Source organism: Leguminivora glycinivorella, chromosome 6, assembly GCF_023078275.1.
Source record: "Leguminivora glycinivorella isolate SPB_JAAS2020 chromosome 6, LegGlyc_1.1, whole genome shotgun sequence".
Lineage (NCBI taxonomy): Eukaryota > Metazoa > Arthropoda > Insecta > Lepidoptera > Tortricidae > Leguminivora > Leguminivora glycinivorella.
Window position 1 is genome coordinate 20,338,211 of NC_062976.1, and position 25,278 is coordinate 20,363,488.

A 25,278-nucleotide genomic window follows, 5' to 3' on the forward strand; every position below is an offset into this window, starting at 1 on the left:
AAAGCTTTACCAGAATTTAATTAAGAATATGTAATTGTGTGGAGAACATCTGAACAAACGAAACATTTTTTGAAGCTAATAAAAGAACATTAGGTACGACATATAATGAGGAGCATATTTAAGAAATTAATATAATTTAGAGTAACAAGGGGTCAAGAATATAGGTAAGCAATTATTAGAAAAAAAAATATTTTATTACTTTATGAACAATGCAAATGTACTTTCCCGCAGGATAAACTCAGTTCCGTTATGAGTGGCGATGGCGACCCTGTTAAATACACTGTTATCTTTTTAATAGAATCAAAGTGTGTCATGTCATACAGGTCGCATAATATCGCTGCGCTCTGGCGGTGACACATGAGAGCACACGACCGCGAGCTAAATTAAAAAAGTAATTTAAAAACAAACCGCACGCATTCAAGTGTTTTTTTTTTCTAGTCTGTGGCGTTTTTCACGTTTGGATGTGGAACTTTTTGGCGCGTAACAAGCAGGTGGCAGCGATGCTGGGCGTTTTGGCTTTGGCGGCCGTGGTAGTGGTAGTATTGACTACGAAAGGTGCCAGCTCTAATGTGGTGGAAAAGGGACCGGAGGAAGCAGAGGATGTTAGTGATGATCCGTATATTTTTTCTACTCATAGGTACGTAATTTGGTGAGCTATTAAAATAAATATTATAGGTTCTTTGGCTTTCCGTAGCTCGTAGTCAACTAGGAACCCTTACAGTTTTTCCATTCCATCTAAGCTTATTGATCGTTAGTGGTATAAGTACGGCATGAGTAGCTACTTATTATATATGTAAGCCACTAAGTGCGTTGACGACATCAAAACAAAACAAAAAAAAAACAAAATGAAAACAATACAAAAAAAAATTGAGAACGTCAATTAAATCTCCATTAGCTCTTCCTCTGGGTGTTGTAGTCCCCATGTAATTTTTGAACGGTGGGTTTAAAAAACGAAATCATCAATATTTTGACGACTACATTAGCAAACATAAATACCTAATTACTACATTTTGCGCAATTTGCGTTAGTAGAGTAAGTAATGTCTATGTATATGACAGTGCAGTAGTAAAGTTCCTTTTGATTGATATTATATTAATTACCAATTGACCAGTATCTGACCCTAGTTGGCCTGAGTGGGATTGACCACAGGACCCAATTCTTTCAAGATTTTAAATCAAAATTAGGATTATTATTAGATTTTATTTTTAACCCCCGACGCAAAAACGACGGGGTGTTATAAGTTTGACGTGTCTGTCTGTCTGTCTGTTTGTCTGTCTCTGCGTGTGTCTGTCTGTGGCATCGTAGCTCCCAAACTGATAAACCGATTTAGATTTAGTTTTTTTTGTTTGAAAGCTGAGTTAATCGGGAGTGTTCTTAGCCATGTTTCATGAAAACCGGTCCACTATGTCAAGGGTTTTTTCAAAATTTTAATTTTGTGGTTAGGTGATTTGACTAATGAATGAATCAAATTATGCTGAATTGGGTACATTTTAAGAATTTTGGTCCTTTCATATAAAAAAACTGACATTAGCGACTAAAGTTTTATCTTTCTTTGCTAATTTTAATGGCCCGCAATCATTTTAAAATTCCAAGTTACGTTATTATTGCTGAAATACCGTCAAATTAACAACATTTGAATCTCTTCGTCCACTTAAAGTAATGTGACATTAGAATAAAAATGGTCGCAACATAATTAAATGAGCTAAGATAATGAATATAATGATGATGGACAGAGTGAGTCACGTGCCGGAATTTTATCGTATCATTTTTATACCTATTTAGTTTTTGCATCGCATTCGCATTTGCTTCATATTAAGATCAATTTTTTTTTTTCAAAATAATAGTCTCCTGGCAGGCAAGCGCGGTCGCGTCATAAACGATCTATAACGTCGTCGCATTATTTTTAAGTGCGATACGTAAGTACTCGCCGATGTGATAAAGCTTAGGAACATACTACGCAGACGTCCGCGGACGCGGATCTAGACAATGAATATACACTTAACCGTGCAAACTATCGGTCGTAGGTCGTGGACGTGGCCTTGAGCGCACGGGCGTCCGATCGAAATCTGGCTCGCTGGATGTTTTGGTCAGCCGAAGCCACGTCCCGAAGACCGTGCATACTGATCGGTCGCGGTCAGCATCCAGCTGCCTTAGGACATGATACGGTAGATAAAAAAATAATTTTCTCATCCGATCAAGAAAGCCTTTTCCAGTTGGTGTGGCGAAAAAGCATCCTTAGCTTCATTATCTTTAGTTACTAATCTCTATAAAACAACAATGGATGAATAAAAAAATGGTGGTGGTGGAAATCGTGCTAAGATAGTCAACATCTACTCATAGCTGGGCACTGTTAATCAAATAGTTAACTTCGATAATCGTTAATCCGTTACTCAAAAAGTTAACTTCGTTAATCGTTAAAGCGATACATTTCGGTAGATTTAACGGAAGTTAAAGTTAATCGATAATCCGTTAACACGTCATAAAAATAGGACTCCACTGTAGTTATTATGTATTTCTTTACTAAGTATCCACCAAAAACCATTAAAACCTCCAATCGGCAAAAAACCGAAATGTAACAATTACGGTGTCTTCGGGCTTTTACCGCCGTTGGTTGGCTAAATCCTAGGTTTTACTTCGGATTGGTAATTATTCGGTCATTCATGCGGTCGCGATCGTGGTGCGTCGGTTCTTCAGATTGAGATGACAACTCGATGCTGTGAGCCACGATAACTTGGTAGAGTAATCTAAGGCCCGCGCCGGACTCTAACTCGATGCGTCGGTTGCGCGATTTGTCTGTCATGCCTGATGATTGCACTCTATTCCCAGGTTAGTGATCGATCTAGCATGCCTAATAAGATTTAGAAGATCTCGAATAGGTAAGTGATCCAAAGTCGCCAATTGGTCTTTAGACTGTTTTATAACCGACGGATCTGCTTTTACCGATAAAACCTAGGTTTTGCCGTACTATGGGCTTTTACAGCAGCAGTAAGAACGTGGTTTTCGCGGCGCAGCGAGCCGCTTGGGGTGCTGGATTAACGATTAACGGACCCGATGAAATTTAACGGAAGTTAACGAATCCGTTAACATTTTTTAAAGTTAACTTAAAAGTTAATCCGTTAATCGAAATGTTAACTTCGTTAATTAACGATTAACGGATTAACGAGTTAATGCCCAGCTATGCATCTACTGTAATGAAATCCATTTAGTTGTCTTCTTCTAAATTTATAGCAGGTAATTGACACATTTATCTCCATCAGAAAACTTTTATGACATCCTATGTAAGGCTTAAATTAGATTTCCGCTATAACCTATCTCTAGCTCACTCACCGAATACAGGTGAGGCTATTTCGAGCCACACCAATTCGCCGCTAAAATGTACATAGAAAATTTTAAAACTATAAAGTTGTACTAAAGTCACTATTGCTTCCCATAAAGTTTTAAGTCATAATGTTTACTTTTTCCACATTTTCGAACAAACTAGAACCCTGAAAAGATAACCGTTTCCGAATTAGGCCGTTTTCACATTATCCGATCCGATATCGGATGTAGGAAGGATGTAAAATGTAAGATTTATGCGCTTCCAAGTCTTCATTTATGTATTCAATAAATCATTATTACTAAAAAACGATATAAAACGCAAAAATTGCGGATTTAATGCCGATGGCACTCTCCTATAACAGTTTTTGTTCGAGGCACCATCGAACTGCCGATATCGGCAGAACGCTTCCGACCATTTTTAGCATGCCGGACCCCCCGCCAGTTGTCGGCCGATAATATTTTGTTTGTGTGCGTATATAATGTAGGTATAAGTTTGTAGTAGTGTGCGTGACAAAAATGGCGTCTATTAAACAGTTGTTAATGATCGAAATTCAAAAGTTTCCATTGAAAAAAAAAGGTTGTAATGCATCGGTCCGAATTGCGGATACTAGTTTTTTCATCTTTTAGTGTAATATTTGAATGTAAAATTATTTATTTTGCCTGACACTCTGAGTATTTTTTAAGCTCGTTATTTTAATTTTACAATATAATATTTGGAATATAGTGCTTATAATTATTAAATATAAAACATTTTTTAATTATTTCTTGATACAAAATCATACTTCATTGATTTGGAACAATGCGTTTTATCGGATCTACATCCGACACTATCGGAAGCGTTTATCGGATGTAGGATGTCGGTCCGACACCCGATATCGGATCGGATAATGTGAAAACGGCCTTATGACTAATGACAATCTGGCAATCATTACATTATGTATAACTTTTAATTATGGATCTGTCAAAAACTACATACATTGTAGTGCGAAAAGGGTTTCCTTCGTATTTTTCCGGAAACGTTCGTATTTGTCCGTACAGATGTAGTCACTTGTAGTGCGAAAAGATTTGTATTCGTATTGTTTTTTTTTTTCTCTCATTTAAAGGTATAACATAGTTGCCGTGGAAAATGTATATTAGGTTTTATTCTAATAATAGGTAATAGGTAAGTAAATAGGGTTATATTATAATTCGTAGCCGTCGAGATGCTCAAGAATATCTGAACCCGCAGCCTAAATAAATATGATTGGAATATGAACAAATATTCAACACTACCCAACGTTTGGCTTCAGTTTATTCGCCAATAAAGTTATACTTAAATAATTACGAGTAGATATCAACATGCTCAATAGTAACTTATTGGAGACGCCCCGCGATCCATTCATTTAAACTCCGAATTAATACTAATACAAATCCTTAGTAGTTATTATAATATGTAATAGTATTTATGTGACAGAAATATAATTGCTTAGTTTATTGCCAGCATCTGGTAATAGCGGATATAGTATAGAGGTGTAAGTACCATTAATTCCGTGCAACGTACATAATAAGTAATAGGTACATCTGCCACCCTCTTATTTACATAATACCTGAGATATAGTTCAAGTTCGAAAGCTTCTTATAAGAACTGTTATGTTATTACGGAAATTATTAGCACTATTTTTAATACTTAGATACATTTGTAAAACAAGTTCAAAGAGGACTACATGTATGCATATCCGAAGATATTAGGACAGGAACATGAATCACAAATAAATGCAATATTAGAATTACTTAGAGAAAGTAACATTCATCAGACTCAAACAATCAACCACTATGATAACGTGTAGTGAGGACTTAAACAGTCAAATTAGTAGGTTTTAGCTGTCTTTTCATCGAGATGCGAACCGGAAGTGTACCTAATTGTAAAAATGTAATGGCTTTTAATTATTTTAACTTAATTATTGTTTTTGTATTTTTACACTTTTATACACTGTATTGTCACTTTATTTTACTTTGATGTTTGTTTTTCATTTGTTTGTCATTTAGGTATATGGGTTTATTTGCCTGAATTAAAAATAAAAAACTATAACATTCTGCAAAAAATTAAATAAGTTCTCAGACGTACAGCCCTGGCAAGAAAGAGGTTAGTCCCTTTCAAATGAATTGGCGTGAGAGAACGGGACGGCACTACAATGTTATACTTTTTAATTTCCGCTCCAAAAATTGCCGGGCTGTTATTTCTACACCTGCAGCACATGATTATGTTGCCGCGAGATAGACTACTCGTCATTAAAACGATTAGAAAAGGACGTGTGATCTATGTCGCAGTGAGATACTATCACTTCAACCATGTGTTAGCCCTGCTAGTTCTCATTAAGTAATTTAATCTTACACATATACAGCGCAAGTTCAGTTTTCACGTTTATTTAAATTCGCAGCGCCTTTAAGTATAGTAGTAGCAAAGATACCGTTCCACCTTTCTACTAAATAGCTGCTTTCACAAAATCTCAGTTCTAACACAGAATATATAATAGTACAAGTACAGAAGGCCCACTGCTTTGATGTTCACGAAATGCCGCCTTTTAAATGCCTACAAAATTCTAACAAAGAAACGAGCCGCACGTGCGCAGCGTCGGACGATAGGGTTGCCTATGGATTAAAACGAATCAATACTCAGGTGAAATGTTATGCTATTATATTCCAGTCTTGGGTACTTTCTAGTTATATACCTCTATATATAGTATTTACATATTTTTGTTTAAGTCCCAACATCACAACACAAGCCTTATTCTTATTATACTTTTCCGTGGGACTTAATCAATAGTAGATCTGTGTAAGATGTCCTATTTTATTCATGATGTCTATTTAACTAAGCACCATTAGCCATTCACACGCGGAAATCGCATATAAAACTTTAAAAAACTCGCGACGTAAAATAACAATAGAAAGTGCGAACGTGCGTTCCGTGAGAACGCGCGCCACCCCTGATTAGGCCGCGAACTCGCGGCCGCCAGCATGTACTTGTAGCGCGGCGATAGAATCGCAGAGTGAGCCGCCCCTGGTTCTAATAACTGTATTTTTCTCAAACATGGTATGAAATATTGATGTTATGTGCCTTATAATTGGCAGCGAAGTATGACGTTGCAGGTGCGGCTAGGACGATTGATAGATAATGGAATTTCATACAAACCTTGCAGGCCAAGGCCGGCAGTCTTCTTTTTTAATTTCCAAACACAGATAATTGTGACATAACATCCAGGTATTTAGCCAATTAAAAAAAAACTATAAGGGGCTTTATAGACGTGCCGACTGCAACTGGTACGGGCCCTAGACAATATTTGATTTTGGGTGCGTTTTCATACAAAAAAAAATTTTTCGTTTTTTTTTTGTTTTTTTATAAGCGTATACGGGGTACCAAAGGGAAACGAAAATTCGATTATTTTTGCGCTACGACGCACCGTTTAGGAGATACAGCCATCCAAAGTTACTATTTTCGGTAGACTTTATTTATTTCATACCATGTTTGAGAAAAGCACTATACATACCTCGGCGGGAAATGGGGTTGCCCGCCTCAGACCTATCCGGCCTCGCTTCGCTCGGCCGTCTATATGTCTTCGGCCGGCAACCCCCTTTGTCCCGGCCTCTGTAGTAATGTACTATTATTCGCACAGTAGCTAAACTATGTAAATGTATAGTAATACATTGAATTTAACGTTTTTTGTCTTCTAAGAAATCTTAATAGGTAGAATTACCATTTCTAATAAATAACAGCGCGGAAAGCGGCGGATAATGTTAAATTCAATCAATTTTTTAGGCAGGCGTCCGGTTTTTTGTCCATAGCCCAGTATTTAGTCCATCACTTTCATCAAAATATCCCAGTTCATTTTAGATTCCATTAACTCTCAAATAGTCCTTACACTCTGGCTGGTGTTGCCTCTGTGTGTCCCATGATACGGGCAAGGGCAACATCCGCTCGGTGTACCCCTTACATTTCATTAAAGTGTCGAAAGGGCCTCTATGCATTGGCTTCGGCCCCGCGCACGCCTCCCAAAGGTCCGGAATACCATTGTTCCGTGATGGGAAAGACATTATTATCATAAGTATACAACAGTTTGAATAACTATAAGCACTTGCATACAATTTTGGCCCTTTCAAGTATTAGATCCATCATAATTAGTTTCGTAATATCGATATTTAAATGGTCTTCGCTATTTCAAAGGTGTGAGTGTGCACGGTAAAACGTCCCACTTTGTCGATTGCTACAAAACCGCTTTGTTAGTTTATTCATATATGATACAAGTAAATCTCGCCGGTAACCGACAAAGTGGGACGTTTTACTAAACACACTCACAATTTTTTTCCTGAGTCATTGGATGTATTTCTACATTATGTTACATATACCTACTTATATCGTTGTCTGTGTACGTCACGAATACCCACATTACAATTCTTCTTGAGCTTACCATGGGACTAAGTCAATCAGTGTAAGAATCATCATCAGCCTCCTTGCGTTATCCCGGCATTCGCCACAGCTCATGCTACCGTATGGGGACCGCTTTGATAACTAAGACAATCTGTGGAAGAATGTCCTATAATATTTTATTTATTTTTGACGACCGGTCTGGCGCGGTTGTGACCCTGCCTGCTACGCCGCGGTCCCGGGTTCGAATCCCGGTAAGGACATTTATTTGTGTGATGAGCACAGATATTTGTTCCTGATTCATGGATGTTTTCTTATATATATCGTTCTCTGAGTACCCACAACACAGGCCTTTTTGAGCTTACCGTGGGCCTCAGTCAAACTGTGTAAGAATATCCTATAATATTACTTACTTTTACTTCACAGCCTCCCATCAGAAGACCGCTTCATGCCCTCCATAGGCAACGGGCACATAGCCACCAACATATTCTCCAACACTGTCTACCTCAACGGCTTATACAACGGGCACAAAGGGGAAAGCCACCGAGCCAGGATCCCCGCTTGGGCGAACGTACGACTCAACTCGACGCTAACTCATAAACCGTTCGCCCCAGTTTACAGTTTGAATACGAGAGATGGCGTGTTCACTGTTAGAGTGGATAGGGACCGGTCTGTGGTGACGCAGAGGATTTTTGCGCATAGATTCTATAATAGAGCTATTGTTAATCAGATTGAGGTTACATCTAAGACGTATGCCGGTGAGTAACAGTAATTAATCTAATTATTAAAAAAAAAACATTACACACTTGAACATAAATAGAAAAATTTTACATTTAGGCATCATCATTATCAGAAAGATAATTCATGAGGTTCTTATAACTTTTTTTTTACTCTCCGCCGCGTCGTTCAATGAAGCCCCTTTTTCAAGTTCTCAGTATAATAGATAATCAAACGAACTTACCTGTAAGTGATGTTCGATGACTATTAAACGATGTGATTCGCCCGAGTGATTACACTGTACTTTACATGTAGTAGCACGCGAATGTGCTGCCATCGTACACAATTTTAGAGTAACATTTTTAACAAAAAAATATCTCGCCTAAATTGGGGGTATTTCATACACGTTTCTTATAAAAAAGGCCATCAAATACGTGTGCTATTTCGTGACCAATTGGGTAGAATCTGGAGCTTGACCAGTTCGGGTCAGGGAGGGTTGTAATCACTCGGGCGAATCACATCGTTTAATAGTCATCGAACATCACTTACAGGTAAGTTCGTTTGATTATCTATTAAACTTCTGTGATTCGCCCTTCGTGATTACACTGTACTTTACATGTAGATGTTTAGAGTTACACGAAATAGCAGATTAAATGAAACATGTATGTTTGAAAAATGTAAATAAAACAAACGTTTACGTCAGTTTAACTGTAATCAACAGACACTTCAATTATTATTACCATGTAATATTGTACGAGCAAATACTTCGGACGAGTCCGCTAGAACATCTCTATTATAGAACCTAGCGAACGTCAAGGAATTATCTGACCAACCGGCGGTCTTCTTAATCAGTTCTATATTAACCCCGAGCCGGTTGGCTGCTGACGTACTTGCGTGTCTCGTACTATGCGATTTGAAGATCGATGTATCAATACCACTCTCGAGCAAAGTGGTTTTGATCCATCGACTCAAGGTCTGTGAACACACTTTTCTAAATGGTTTTTTAAAACTTGTAAAAAGAAAATCACAATCGCTTGGGCGATTGGTAGATGAGACAACCAAATAACATTCTAAAGTCCTTGCAGGACAAATTGACTGATTTTCATCGAAATAAGGCAGAATCAGTTTTGGCTGCATGCGATTAACTGCGGATGTCTTAATCTTATCTGTAATGTTAATAATATATTTCTTATTACATTTATGAACATTACTTAGCTTGATTAACGATAAGGTTTGCACAACTAATGCCAAAATAGTTATTAACTTCCTAGAAAGATGCTCGTAAGAAAGGCTTTCATTTGGATACCAACAACTTAAATGATTAAGAACGATTGAATGGTTCCCAAGTAAAATCATATCGTGGATTTGGAGACCGCAGTTTGTATACTCCCGTCATAAAACGTTTCACGGTTGGATTATTTATAACATTATTATTCAATATTAATGACAAAACTGCTTTCGCAGTATTAATTGATCCAAATTGACAACCTTGATTAAAAAGTAATGTGAAATAATCTAATACTTCTGCTACGCCGACATCAAAAATATCATAACATTTTTCCTTACAAAATATATACCATTTCTTTAAATTACAATTATATTGCTTAAGTGTGGTTTCTGTAAGTGACGCTAGCATGATGTCTGCCGCTTCTGCAGGAGTGCCTTGCCTCATGAACGCCGCCCGGACAACACTCCGGCAACCAGGGTAAGGCTCCTGTGCAGCTTGTGTTCGACACTGTAAGGGGAGGACAATAAATTTGGTTTAGGTGGGAGTTCTATTCGTTCAGAAATCAATAATCTCACAAAAAGAGGAAACCAGGGTTGTGTAGGCCATAGTGGCACGACAACAATGCCCTCCGCTTTATCTGTTATTATCTTTTGCAACATCCTAAGTATTAGACAAAATGGTGGAAAAGCGTAAAAGAAATACGACGACCAAGATATGGTAAACGCGTCGATATTGTACGCGTCAGGATCACGATGCCACGAAACAAATCTAGTACATTTTTTGTTTATTCGACTCGCAAAGAGGTCAATCTCTGGACTTTTGTTTAAAAAATTACAAATTTTCCGAAAGGCACTGTCGGCTAGCTCCCACTCAATGTCTGCATGTTTCCGGCGTGATTCTGCATCTGCTATATCGTTGTTTTCTGAACGAACATACGAAGCAAATATATGTATGTCGCGTTCCTCGCGCCATTGCCATATCTGTCGGCTTAATTCACTCAGATGTGGGAATCGAACACTACCCATGTGATTGATATATGAAATCGCAGTGGTATTGTCTATCCTTAGCAAAATCTCACAATTTTTGTAATCTTTAGCAAATATTTTTAAACCAAAAAACGCGGCAGTTAACTCTAGACAATTAATGTGTTGCCCAAGCTCATGACTGGACCACTGACCAACTGGCTGTCATATCTGAGCAACTTGCTCCCCAGCCTGTTAGCGACCCATCAGAAAATATCTCTAATTGATAATTTCCTGTCTTGATCGGATTACTACATGTTTCTATATTATATATCCACCAATCTAGATCATCATCTGAGCTACCCGGAATGCTAATGTATTGATCATAGTCATCATTTTTACTTCAATAAAGAAATTTGATTCTTTCCAATCTCTTAGTATACAACCAGCCGTATGGTACTGCCGGACAAACAGAAACTAATAATCCTATCAAATGTGCGAAATTACGAAGTTTACATCTTCGAATGGATTTAAAGTATAAAAGTTCGTCTTTAATCCTCTCTCGTTTTTCGCATGGAATATTAATTGTCAAATTTGCAGAATTGAAACTAAACCCAAGAAAATTTGCCGTTCGACTTGGTGTACCTATTGATTTAGCAACATTTATTGTAAATCCTAATGATTCTAACAAGTCTTTCGTTACATTAAAGTTATGTAAACAGTTAGAATACGTGTCACCGAAGAGTAACAAGTCGTCTAAGTAAATGACTGATAAAAAACCTTGATTGCGCAAAAACTGCACAACAGGACGCATTAACTTCGTGAATATGTACGGAGCAATATTTAGGCCGAATGGACATACCAAGAATTCGTATGTTTTGTTTTTCCAAAGAAATCGTAAATATTTTCTATAATCAGGATCAATATTTATCGCAAAATAGGCGTCTTTCAAATCCATTGAACACATGTAAGCGTTTTGTGATAAAAGTCTCATTGCTGTCCTATAATCTTCGAGTTTGAAGTGCGGGGTACATATAAACTTATTCAATGATTTTAAATTTAGAATGAATCTATTTTTTCCATTACTCTTTTTAATAAGAAAAATACTGGACAAGAATTGATCCTGACACGGATCACATTCTTGTATGGCACCAGCACTAATAAGTTTTTCGACTTCCTCGTTCATAATCGTCTCGTGTGCAACCGACTCGGGTTTGTTAACAGGAATATTCGATTGAGATATACAATCCGATGTTGGAATACGCACACCACGGACCCAAGACAATACGGTGGGATCCTTGGTAATGCCTAACCATACTTTATAAAAGAATTGAAGTCTACTAGCCTGAGGTTGTGTATCAGCATCCGATGCTAGCGGCGCGAGGTCCGGGCGTGCGGCCGCGGCGGCGGCGCTCGGCGGTCGCTCGCGCGGCGGGACGGCGGCGGCGGTCTGCGCCCGCCACGCGTGTAGCTCGTCCTCGCTGGCGTCTGGCGACTCTGGCGAGGCGGCGGCCGCGACGCCGACGACGGCTGCCCCCTCCAGTTTAAAGCCCTCGATGTCGACGGTCCTGCTCCTGCCTGTTGGTGCTTGGGCGTCCATTTAGGCTTTGTGACAGTCGGTCTCAATTCTGCTCCGGTTTTAGTCATTGCTTTTATTGACTTCAGACTTTCTTGTAAGTCTTTACCAAAAAGCAAACTATCGCGCTTTAAGTCCTTAATATTATCCTTGATCTCCTTATTTAAACTAGGCACCAAGAAATTACGCCTGCTCTGAGTCTCTGAAAAATGTAAGTGACATAATAGTCTACGTCCTGTATTGCTCAGTGACTTTATGATCCCCTGTTTGTTGTTGTCTAAAGTTGAATCTGTTGTCAAGATATTCGACAATGTATTGGCAACTCCTGTTATAATAGTCGAGAGCAACCTTTGCTTGTCACTTAGAATATTATCCCGTTTTAAAACATTATCATTACACGCGACCTTAATCTCGGGATTGAGTATAGGAGCTTGCGCTAATTTTAAATTTTCTGGTATTTCGTAACGTTTTAAAATATCATTCTTAATATCGTCCTTCATACCATTAACTAGAATGTCGGACCATCTCGTCGAGATATCGTCGTGAATGCAAGGACCAAATGTTTCTTCTTTTACGGGCTCATCGCCCAACAAACATAATAAACCGGGATCAAGCGCGGTCACAATCGGCGTAGATTCTTGTAAACCAATTTGTTCACCGGTCACCTGTGTGGTGGTAGCTGCGGATGTAGGCGCGGGAGCGGGCGCAGCCGGCGTGGTGGTCGCGGCCGCGGGCGCGCACGCCGGTGCGGCGGCGGCGGCGGGTGCGGGAGGGGGCGCGGGGGCCGGCGCGTCCACCGCGCGGGGCCCGGCGGCGCTTCCATTCTGTATGACCACCGATCGCAGCCCGCCAGCAGCAGGCAGCGCACCCGACGTTGAAGCACCGGCCTCATCATCGGTTAAGTCGTATACAGTAGTGTTGGTCAATGGGGATTCTATAACAATACGGTCAAATACCCTTCACAATGCTGCTCTAATTTCAGCAACAAAAAATAAGTGTCCATTATCTTTGACCCTTATCTCTAGACATGATGTTTTCAATCAGAGACCAACGCTTATACTGGTCAGACATCATAAGCGGCTCGGTGATCTTTGTGAATTGCCCATTTGGTAGGGTAATAGGTAGTGTTTCTACCGCCTACTTCCTCGATGTTGGATGTTATACTATAACTACGTATGTATCTACATACGTATCTACATATCTATATACTTACGTATAAAATAGTACATATAAGCCGTTGTAATTAACGTAATTAATGTTCTTAAACATATAGGCAGTCGTGCTACAGTCTCGCGGACTGTAGTCTAGACTGATAGCATTGACAATTCGCCGCAACCAGGTATTTTACCTATAGTATTCCGGCATAGCCTCATGGACTGATGCTCTAGGAATATATGTGCTTCCCTTTTACACAGCGATCAACCTCTCGGATTGAACTGAAGGTATAAATTAGGGTCGGTAATAGCCTTACAGACTATACTCATTGCACAATGTATCTATTTAATAAAACAAAGCTGGTATGTACATAAAACACATTCTATCAAATGATTAGACGAAGATAACTGAAAATCTTACCTTCATATTAATTATCTGTATATGAGGACGTACTAGCGGTACTAGGGCTATAACTACGATGACGGCGCCTGCGACGAATCTTCAATCTTTTCCTCTCGAGACTTCGGATTTTTCTTTCCAAGTAATCTTCCTCACGATGTTTGCGTTTTCCCATTTTATCCGCAAACACAAAACACTACACTAAACTTAGTAAAAACACAATTATTTCACTAACAAAGGAAAAGTACGTGCACGATGGCCGCCACACAAAACGTGTATGAAATACCCCCAATTTAGGCGAGATATTTTTTTGTTAAAAATGTTACTCTAAAATTGTGTACGATGGCAGCACATTCGCGTGCTACTACATGTAAAGTACAGTGTAATCACGAAGGGCGAATCACAGAAGTTTAATAGAGATAACAATGATATCAAAAAGACGCGTGCACTATTTTTCCACCAGGCGCTTTTTTCAGATCCAAACCTCACCCACCGCGACATATGGATTGCCGTGAAACTAATGCCAGGCGCCGAAACAAGTGACGACATAAATTTCGAGTCACCCGTGCCCGAGGTGTTCCACGGACGAACCATTAAGTCTAGCTGCGGGAAGACTAGGGAGTCAGAAGATTTAGAGTATCAGCCGTTACCTGTGAATGTGTGTGTGTATTGGACTTCGGTGCCGGACCATTTGGTTGTGCCACAGCATGGGTCTAAGGTGTTCACGTTCGCGATGACTGTGGATAAGAATAGGACTGTGGCTAGAGAGGAGCTGTTTAAAGGTTGGTGTGTATGGTTTCCTTTTGCTTTTGCAACAAAAAACAAGTCACGATAATGTTGGCGATTAGCAACCTATATTTTCATACTGGACTAAACTCTAACACCTATCTCTCTCTCTCTGCATCTGACTGTACTTTTAGATACGTCTTGTTCTAATTTTAAGTTTATAATGTTTGTGTATAGAAAGAAAATTTAATTTCATGTTATTATTGAGCATTTTCGCGAGAACAATCACAATTTAAATTTTTAAAAGGTAGGTAAATTTTATGTTTTTCCTACTCCGAATTACGACCCCTTTCAATCTAGGATAAAAAACAAGAGACAAAAAAATGGTCCCAAAAATTTATATTATTTTTCATACTTTCCACTTTGTAACCGCTGTACAAAGTGTTTGAAAAATAGTAACAAAGAGGAAAAAATAAATTTGGGACGCTTTTTTCCGCCTATTAGGATGGAAAGGGCTCGTGATTCTGAGTGGGAAAAACATAAAATTTACCTATTTTACGAAAATAAGTTTTGGAATCTTTTTTCGTGAAAATGCCCGATTTCAATATTCTATACAGCTCAAATAGTAAAGTCTGCATAGTATTACAGGAGGACTCGAAAGTGCTGTACCAGAGGCACGTTGATGCGTGGCACGCGCTCTACGCACAAGCGGGAATGGATATCGAAGGCAACTTACAACTGGTAAGTACTCAAATTTTATTCTTTGCATTTATCTATAGGTAAAATAAAATAATGGGTTACCCTCATCTGGCAGAATAATTTTGGCCAGAAACACACCTCGCATAACATGTTTCGCAGAAAAACATTCAGTCGAATGGTAATTTTGCAGAAAACTTAGTTGGCATTATTACTACTACGCATACGACACATTTGGCAGAGTATTATTTCACAGAACATTACTTTGGCCGACTTTGGTTTAGCATAATTTTATGTACCATAATAATCGTATAGCATACTAATACAAGAGCAGAATTATGACACGCTATCGAAAAGGAATTACTGGCCCAGAGCCCCAGTTAGGTACGACGACGAGCGAAGCGAGGAGGAGTGTTAGTTATCTTGCATCCCCAACACACCTGACTCGCTATCAAAAAGCAAATTGCAACTTTATGCTGCCGCCTAAATATTATGGACAAATATTATCTGCGAAAGTACTATTCGACTAGAAGACTATTATGCTCATCAACATTATGCCAATGTACCATTCGGTGTTATAAAAATCTGCGAAATTATTTATGCCAAAGCATATTCTGCGCAAGGTATTTCTGCCAAACGTGACTTCTGCCAAGAACTATGCAAATCAAATATATGAGGGAAAAGTTTCTGCACGATAATAGTGAACCTAAAATAATATACACTGGCTGTTCTAAACTCGAAGCGATACGTTGTCTAGCCAAAGCAAAATTTAGGACTCATTTTTGAGTCTCAAATTGTTTGCTCTACGGGCGATTTTGAGGCATATCATGATCGGGGTATTTCACCATCCTCCTTGCGTTAATCCCGGCATTGGCCACGGCTCATGGGCCTGGGGTCCGCTTTGACAACTAATCCCAAGATTTGGCGTAGGCACTAGTTTTTACGAAAGCGACTGCCATCTGAACCTTCCAACCCGATAGCCCTTATTGGAATTAGTCCGGTTTCCTCGCGATGTTTTCCTTCGCCGAAAAGCGACTGGCAAATATCAAATGAAAAATATAAATACAGTTGCAACTGGCGTTGATTAGACAATGAAGGCCGATGCCCTAATAACTAGTGCAGGGGGGTCATTAAAATTACCTTCTTCATTTTTGCAGTCGAAGATAGTAAGCGGCATCTGGTACTATTTCCTGAGCGCGCTACCGTCTGAGTCCACCAGCCATCCACAAGATCGGTTCTTCGGTCTCAGTCCCACTGGCCTTTCCCGAGGCGGCACATTTGAAGACTACGAAGGTGTATCTTTCCTTAATTGTTTGAAAACTTTTCAACCATCTTTATGCAATTGTGTACTTATAAATCATCTATAGTATGAATTTTCTGAGATGCACTTTTCGCTTTTGCCCTAATCTGTTAAACAAAGGCCTTTGTTTCTATTATTCGCTGCGGTTAGCTCCCGTTTAAACGGCACGTGCTATAGTCTCAGTGTAGTTAAAAAGCAACTATCATGATAGCAATAAGGTTCAAATTCATAAAAAGCCCTTTCGGAGATAACACGTTTTGTCATCTTCAAAAAAAGTTACCTGCACACTGCAAACTGTTTAATAAATTTGAACCTTATTGCTATCATGATAGTTGCTTTTTAACTACACTGAGACTTTAGCACGTGCTGTGGAAACGGGAGCTAACCACCGCGAATAATAGAAACAAAGGCCTTTGTTTAACAGATTAGGGCAAAACCGAAAAGTTCATCTCAGAAAATTCATACTATACATATATTGCCAAATAAGGGTTTTGCAAATTTATACGGATTTATATGGATACATGATATATGTAGCTTAATATGTAGTAAATAAATTGGGTGTAAAAAGCCCTACATCAGGGAAAATTTGCCAATAAAGCATGTTAATTCAGTGATTATTCATTTGCAGGTCACAACTTCTGGGACACAGAAACGTGGATGTTCCCAACGATCCTTCTTCTTTATCCAAGATATGCGAACCTGTTGCTGCAGTACCGCTTGGATACAGCGCCGGTAGCTGAGCGTCTTGCACAAGAAACTGGTCACAAGGGTTACAGGTAGGAACCACGTAAAATTCCAACTAAATTTGCCTTCGAAAATGCTGCAAAGATGGCTTAGGTACCCTTAATCAAACAATGTGAATATATTTATTTCCCACCACCATTTGGACTCTATCATACAATTTGGTTGGTTAAAATTTCATTAATTTTGATCTATCTATATTAAGGGTTAAAATCATTAGAATTTTAATACTTCAAAAACGAATGCAATCTAACCGTTTGTTCTGGATGCGAATTGGTCAAAGAGTAGACAACTACTTACGCTTATTTAGCAGAATCATGTTCTAGCTTTTTGCTTACCTTAGCTCTGCTTACAGACTGATGTTGAGTAAATACCCACCCGACTGATATTTTTTCCAGATATCCGTGGGAGAGCGCGTACACAGGCATGGAAGTGACGCAGCCATGCTGCCCCGCAGTGGCAGAGTATGAGCAGCACGTTTCAGGGTGTATCGCCTTCGCGGCACGACAGTACCTGGCTGTCACACGGGACGAGCATTGGTTGAAGGTAAGAGTAGCAGAAAGTACACACGGGGAGTGAAAAGTGATTCAACCTCGCAGTGACAGAGTTTGAGCAGCACAGTAGGCTTGTGCCGTTTCGTTCGTTGATCGGAGCGCTCCGATCTCGTTCAATCGCTCCCACGAACTAGTTCGCTCTTTTAGGTCTTTTGCTCATTTAGTTCAGCCAGACCAGTAACCACTGCGGTCGGAAAGATCAGAACGAATGGGACCGAATAGTGTCAAAATGATACGAATAGTCCACAGATAGTAACATTCCGGGCCGAAAGGTTGTAAGTAACCGAAGTTTAATATGAAAACTTGACTTTTTTTGTTGCTCTGCTAAGTAGCTCTCGCTCTCGGCCGGCGCAGTCACACATTCGTTCTCGATCCAAACCGCTCGCGCTCGCCGATCCTATACTGAACTAAATGAGCAAAGACCGATTCTCAGACCACGGAAAGATTCAGTTCATTTCGGTCATTGATGGGATTTTATTCCTAACAGTTCACAGTTCGTGAACGACACAAGCCTACAGCACAGTTCTAATGTGAGTTGACTGTGTTTCAAGCAATGGCAGGCCTTCACGGGCAGGAGATAATTATGTTCTGTAAGAAAGATTAACGTGAGTTGTACATGTAAATATGATGTATGCCTTTTTAAGCGTGTTCGGCCTAGGAATCGGGCAAATGCCGGGAGTCAGCGGGAGTTCTGTCTCTAATCTAAAGAAATGTTTGTACCTATTTCAGCATGGCGGTTGCGACATCGTGACCCGCATCGCAGACTTCTGGGCATCCCGGGCTGTGATCAACTTTACCACGGGCCTCTTTGATATTTCAAGTAAGACCCCATACTTACCTACTGACAGTTCATCAAAACCCATAGCTTTGCCATTAATTCTTGTAATCGTTTTACAGATGTGATGGGACCAGATGAAGATCACGCTGACGTCAGAAATTCGGTCTTCACTAATGTCGTAGCTGGTTACTCACTTTATTTAGCTCAGTAAGTAAATACTTACAGTAAGTACTTACGAGAAGACAGGACTGTAAAAAATTCACAACTTGTTTTCCGATTTTCCGACCCGATTTTAGATTCTGATTTTAACTACCAAAACAGTTGTTGCTCTAAAAATACATAATTGCTATTAAGTACTAAAGTGCTAGATTTTTGTAAATTCGGTAAGAGATAACATCACCTCACATTTTCAGATATGTTTCTTGTCTCTGCAAGTCCTACTTCATCACAGACCATGCAGAACAGTGGGCAGACATCGCCTGGAGCCTGGCCCTGCCGTTCGATCCCGAACACGACTATCATCCACAATACGAGGGTTACAGAAGAGGACAAACTATTAAACAGGCAGACGCTGTGCTGCTGGGATTCCCGCTCCAATATCCTATGAACAGGTAACACAATTTGTCAGATCCTATTTGGTGTAATCGCTGTATTGATATTGAACGGAAAAGATCCTCACAAGCATATCTGAAAAGTGCTCTGGCCTCTTAAGGACCATTGCATGACTGATTTGCCTGAGAGTAAAGGCCTATCAGATGCAAAAAGTGACAGGCCGTTGCCGTCTGGTGACCTTAGGGCTGTTTTAGACGGCACGAGTTCCTTTACAATGCAGTATTTGATCGGTCGGATGAATTCGGACCTCAATAGGCCGAAAAGTATCTAAAATCGCATTGGAGTTCGCGCGCCACATCAGACTCCGAGATTCTTCCAGCGAACTCTGTGGTTTGATTTCGATATTCAACAAAACCCATTGAGAAATATAAACGCTTATCTTAATTTGCAAGCCCAGTTTAAACCTAATCTCCTTTCAGAAGGACACGAGCAAACGACCTCTCATACTACGAATCGGTGACGCGAGAGAGTGGTCCGGCGATGACTTGGAGCATGCACGCGATTGGTCTGTTGCGACAAGGTGATGCAGGGAAGGCTGCGAGCATGTTCAACAAGAGCTATGAAGATTACGTACGAGAGCCCTTCAAGGTAAGCACATTGTCTAATGAAGCCACCTGAAGCAAGAGGTAAGCAAACATGATGAAGCTAAGCGATTGGATTTCTACGACAAGCGCGACAGTAACATCAACTACAGCTGTAAAGTAATGAGAAGGAACCTTTCAGGGTAAGCAAACCGTCGGGTAGGATGAAATTGACCAATGTCATGAATTTATTGTGGATGTTAGCAGGAATGCAGAATTTTTGCGACAAGGCACGTAGAAAAGGCTACGGTCATATTCTCCAAGACCTATGAGGATTATATACAATAGCCCTTCAAAGTAACAAAAGCAAAATACTGAGATGAAAATAATAAGAGCAAAAGTCAGAAAAACCTCTAGGCAACGTTATTTGTAAAATACACAGGTAAAATACCTACTTACTACGGCCAATCCTATTCAAAGCGGTAGAAAAAATTGCAAAACGAAATTGGCAAGGGAGAAAATTGTAAGAAATGCGTTTTTTTTACTGACGATGTGCCTCTTTTCTTATCCTCAGGTGTGGAGTGAGAACCGTCGACCCAACATCGGCGCGACCAACTTCTTCACGGGCATGGGAGGTTTTCTGCAGACGCTCGCGTTTGGGTACGGCGGTGTCAGCATACACCTCGATCGACTCCTCATTGATAGGCCTCAGCTGCCAGCTGATGCTACGAGATTAAGGATAAGAGGCAAGATTTCCATTATTTTTGTTTTTTTTTTATCGTGTGGTTCCAACGTCGCGCCCAACCCAACATCGGCGCGACAAAGTTCTTCACTGCAGGCATGGGAGGGTTTCTGCAGGCGCTCACGTTTTGGTACGGTGGTGTTCGCAGAAAGACACCTCGATCGTCTGGTCATTGATTGGCCTCAGCAGACTGCCGGTTGAAACTGCGAGATGAGGATAAGAGTTAAGTTTTCTATAATTTTCTTCGTTGCTATATCATCTATCAATCTAACTCTATCAAACGACTTTGGAGCATTAAAGCCCATCAGTTACTTAAAAGGTTAGTTCCTATCCTAAGGGCCCAAGGTAAGAGAACTAGCATCCGATGCATTACATTGCGATATTTGTATGGTGAGTTAAGTTGCATTTAAATTGAACAGTCCTAATGTAACTAAAATCGCATCTTCTTCTCTTCTTCGTCGAAACCTCATGACTGAGGGTCGTGACCACCATAAATCGCTGTACGTTGCAGTGCTCTCCACTCAGGTCGATCTTTTGCCTTCCTAAAGGATCCCTGGAGCCCAACGCGTGTAACCTTCTTTATTGTGTTGTGAACCAGCGCGTGGGTAATCCGGCTTTTTTACGATGGCCCTCCACTGGTCCGACGATCAACGCCTAAAACGACGATCTAACGACGACTAAACGACGATCAACGACTAAAATCGCATTAGGTACACGTCGTCTAAATCAACCTTAACGCCAGTACTTACAAATCGCTACCAGTGGCCCATTTCTCGAAGCTTCACCTTTCAGTTATGAGAAATGGGCCCCGATCTTAAAATCAAACGTCATTAAACGTAACTTCTGCCCGCGTCATCTTCCTCCAGGATTAAAACTATAATTATATTTAGCACGGCAATTATAGGCATAGTTAATCACGTATGTTCTTTTTTTTTTTATACCACGTCGGTGGCAAACAGGTATACGGCCCGCCTGATGGAAAGCGGTCACCGTAACCTATGGACGCCCGCAACTCAAGGGGTGTCACGTGCGCGTTGCCGACCCATTAGAAACTTGTACACTCCTTTTTTGAAGAACCCCATACTGTAGTTCATCGGGAATACCTCGACAGGGAGCTCATTCCACAGCCGGAGCGTTCGTGGGAGGAAATTCCTCTGAAACCGCACGGTGCGCGACCATTTAGGTTGCAAGGTGTGTGGATGAGCGCCCTGTCGATGGCGAGCGGTGCGATGATGAAAAGTGGCCGTTGGCATCATGTCAAACAGTTCTTCAGAACACAACCCATTCTGAACCCGTTCTGAACTTAATTGGGTATTTATTTTTCAGGTCTTAAGTACCTCGGCGCCAACCTGACCCTAGACATACAAGAGTCGCAGACGACATTGTTCGTTGCTTCCGTCGATGACAACTGGCCACTCAAATACGAGGATGGGAAGAACGAAATAGCATTAGCAGCGAAAATGACATGTAAGTCACAACGTATCTAGCAATGATGGACATAAAGAAAAAGAGGGTCAGATCAAGCTAAGATTTTGGTAGTCCAGCTTATAGAGGAAGAGTTTGTAATACATGAGTAAATGCAAGTTATTTGTAGTGACATCTAGCATCTAGCGTCATTCACGCGTCAACTAGCGTAAATTATCAGTACCACTACTCGACACTAGGTCAATAGTGTCTCTTCTGCCAAAAATGTAATATTAAAACTGCAGTTTACAACTTATATTGCAAGCAGAAGGAATTGAAAACAGAATACTGAAGAATACTATTGTAATATTAGCTAAAAATCGTTGAGCATTAGACTTTTTGTTCGTCGCGACATCTATTGACAAGTAGCAGTACTGATAATTTACGCGTGATTGACTCAAATGACGCTAGATGTCACTATAAATGACTTGCATTTACTGATGTATGGAGTTACAACTCCTCCCATACTTGTTCCTCTATGGTCCAGCCTGTGAAAGTAAACATCATAATTTTAGAGAAGTGTTATAGTTAAAATAAGGTTAAAGCCTACATGTGCTCTTAAAATCGCGTCTACTTGGTCTGAATTTTATACCTAATTAGTACCTAACTGTTGTTTAAGTGATAGCATGAGCAGTAGTCAGTGCAGTGGTAAATTATCTTAACCCTTAACTCATCAGACAGGACTATTTTTACAGAGTTTTTCAGAGGTTAGAAATCCTCTATTAAAATTATTTTTTAACAATTCATTTTTAAGTTTGAAATCTTGCTTCTAATGCAAGTAGCCATCAACGGTTCTCTAAAACAGCATTGATGTCTGATATATAACTGATCATTTCAGTAACCTTATCGGGAGAAGGTCCATTCACAATCCGCTCCGTTCCCTGGAAAGACTGCAAGCTGCCGGATGACGTCATCGGAAGAAGCCACCTGAGACCATAGACTAGATTAGGATATTTTAATATAGTGTAAGGCAGACAGTTTTAAAAATTCATAATCTTAAAAAAGATGTGTATGCAACCTGTCAGTTCAAACTTACTTAAGAATTTTAAGATTGAATACAAATCTTTTTTTAAGATTATGAATTTTTAAGACTGTCTGTGGCGTGCCTAAGGGGCAAATTTGTATAGGGGACACAAGAAAGCCGTACCTGAGGAGATCTAATAAAATATTTTACACTGAGATAAATTTGCATTGTGAATTTAACAAGTTCGACTTGTTACGGGTTTATCTGTTTGAAACAAGTCTTTTAGTAAACGGAATAAATCACAATACTGATGATACAAGTAGAATTTGTACGAACAACAAGATCAAACTTGTTAAAATATACTTGATTGAATCAGCCAAATATGTGTCATGTTGCTTTTATAAAATCAACTTGTTGACTCAAATGACAAGTAACTTGTAGAATGTACTAGTTACACTTAACAAAATCTAACTTGTTGTTTGAACCAAAGAACACGTAGGCGCAAACAAAAAACTTGTTAAACGAACGAATAAACAACGAACTGGCTGTTTTTTCTTTCTCAGTGTACCAGCACCAGCAGTTCAGACAAGCAAGCTGGCCGTCCCTATCGCACTTACAAAATAGTGCGATAGGGACGGCCAGATGTTTTAACATTTACATTTTCCTGCCTGAACTATGTGGTTGAAACAGACAGCTGTTCAATCCAACTGCACCTGTTTGGTAAGTTGCAGTTAGGTTGGCGTTTGTATCAGGCCAAACAGAAAAAAGACCGCCAAGATAGTGCCTATTCCCTAATGTATCTGTAATGAAAACTGTTAGTAAGTTAGGTACCTACTTTTGTATGTCAGACACTGGTCCCACCGCGAGCTAGCTAGTGTAAATAAAAGACACACAGCGATGTTTATAGTTACTCGCCCAGCGGTGAGCTATCAATATCGCCGTGTGTCTTTTATTTGCACAGGAGTGCTTATCTTTTGTTCGTTTTTATAGCCTATAACCGGAGCCCGGAAAATCCATAGCAAAACAAAAGACTGTCGCAATCAAACTAGGGTGAGAAACATTTTTTTATCGATATCGATAGTTCTAAATATGAGAAGAAAATGGCCCACCAAATGAAAAAAAAATGTATAAATAATTATACAGGTACAGATGAAATTTCTTCCTCGAAATCCACGTCAGTACACACAGCAGCACTTGACATCTTATTGGGTTTGTTATAGTAATAGGAGTATATAATCATTAATTTTTCAACATTCTCTGGGAGAAGACTGTTTCGTTTATCACTGTAAAGCCATTTATGTATACTAAATGAACGTTCGACTTCACTCGACGTCAAGGGAGCAAATTTATAAAACTCATTGTAATTGGTATGATGGTCAGGTCGGGTAAGATTTTCGGATATTTCTCGTAAATGGTCATAATCAGGATGTCGGTCCAGGGTGGCTAGCCGAATGGCACAATCGCTCACGAAACGCTCACGAAACGAAGCGCTAGTAGATATCTATCTCTATCGCGCTTGCGTATTGGCGCGACAGAGCCAGCGGCGTATCGCTTTCGTTTGGCGTCGGAGAAATGCCATTCGGCTACGGGGCCAGTACGGCTTCAAATTTGCGTATCACCGGTAAAAGTTTACTCCAGTTTACGTAACAACGAACAGTGTCCAGAATGAGGAATGATTCCGTAATAGACAAAGTTGAACATTGTAACTGTTCTATGGAAGAGGCAATTACTTCGTAATTGTCGCGAATGAAATTCAGGTCTTGTTGTAATTTTCTTTTTCGGGAGATTTTTTTTCAGTTCTTACAGCTGCCGATTCGTTAGCAAGTGTGGAGACGATATTACGTATTTGCTCGTAGTATTGAGTGTAATATACAGCTGCATTTATCCAAGTGCCCCATCTGGTGATTACAGGCTCGGGAGGTAATGGAATGGACGGATATTTTTCCTTAAAATAGCGTACACGTTCTGGAGATTTTAAGAAAATCTTTTTGACATTAGATATTAGTACGTCCACGTCTTTAAAGTTATCTCGCACCTCTTCAGCAACTCGATGCAGACCATGAGCTAAACACGTAATGTGTTTCATTCGAGGAAATGTTGCTTTTAAAATACGACCAGCTTTAAGCATATATCCGGCGCCATCAGTGCAAAGTAAAAGTACATTATTAACGTTATCGTTAAAAGAATTTTGAAATAAAAAATTTAGTTGGCTCTTAATTAAATTGGCTACTGCTTCTCCATTGACTTTTCCCAAAACCTTCGACCCTAAAAGATAAAATTGCTGAGAATAATTTTTTTGCAACGATCGAATCACCACATTAGTCACGCATTTTCCCATAAAATCTGGTGTTTCGTCCACAGATATCTATAAATGATTGGTATTATTTGCTTCTCTTACACTCTGAATAGTATTTTTGTATACAACA

At 39.8% G+C, this 25,278-nt stretch overlaps 1 protein-coding gene across 1 annotated transcript; it reads left to right on the plus strand.

Moving 5' to 3' along the window:
• Positions 1 to 353: 353 nt before the first annotated feature.
• On the plus strand, positions 354 to 23,787 carry LOC125227420 (protein-glucosylgalactosylhydroxylysine glucosidase). The gene is made up of 14 exons (XM_048131733.1): positions 354 to 637; positions 8,144 to 8,475; positions 14,231 to 14,536; positions 15,121 to 15,221; positions 16,334 to 16,469; positions 17,105 to 17,252; positions 17,616 to 17,763; positions 18,501 to 18,591; positions 18,669 to 18,756; positions 18,963 to 19,160; positions 19,581 to 19,749; positions 20,257 to 20,428; positions 21,751 to 21,891; positions 22,727 to 23,787. Exons 1-14 carry the CDS (start codon positions 462 to 464, stop codon positions 22,825 to 22,827), a joined length of 2,307 nt encoding a protein of 768 aa, XP_047987690.1. The 5' UTR covers positions 354 to 461; the 3' UTR covers positions 22,828 to 23,787.
• Positions 23,788 to 25,278: the final 1,491 nt, after the last annotated feature.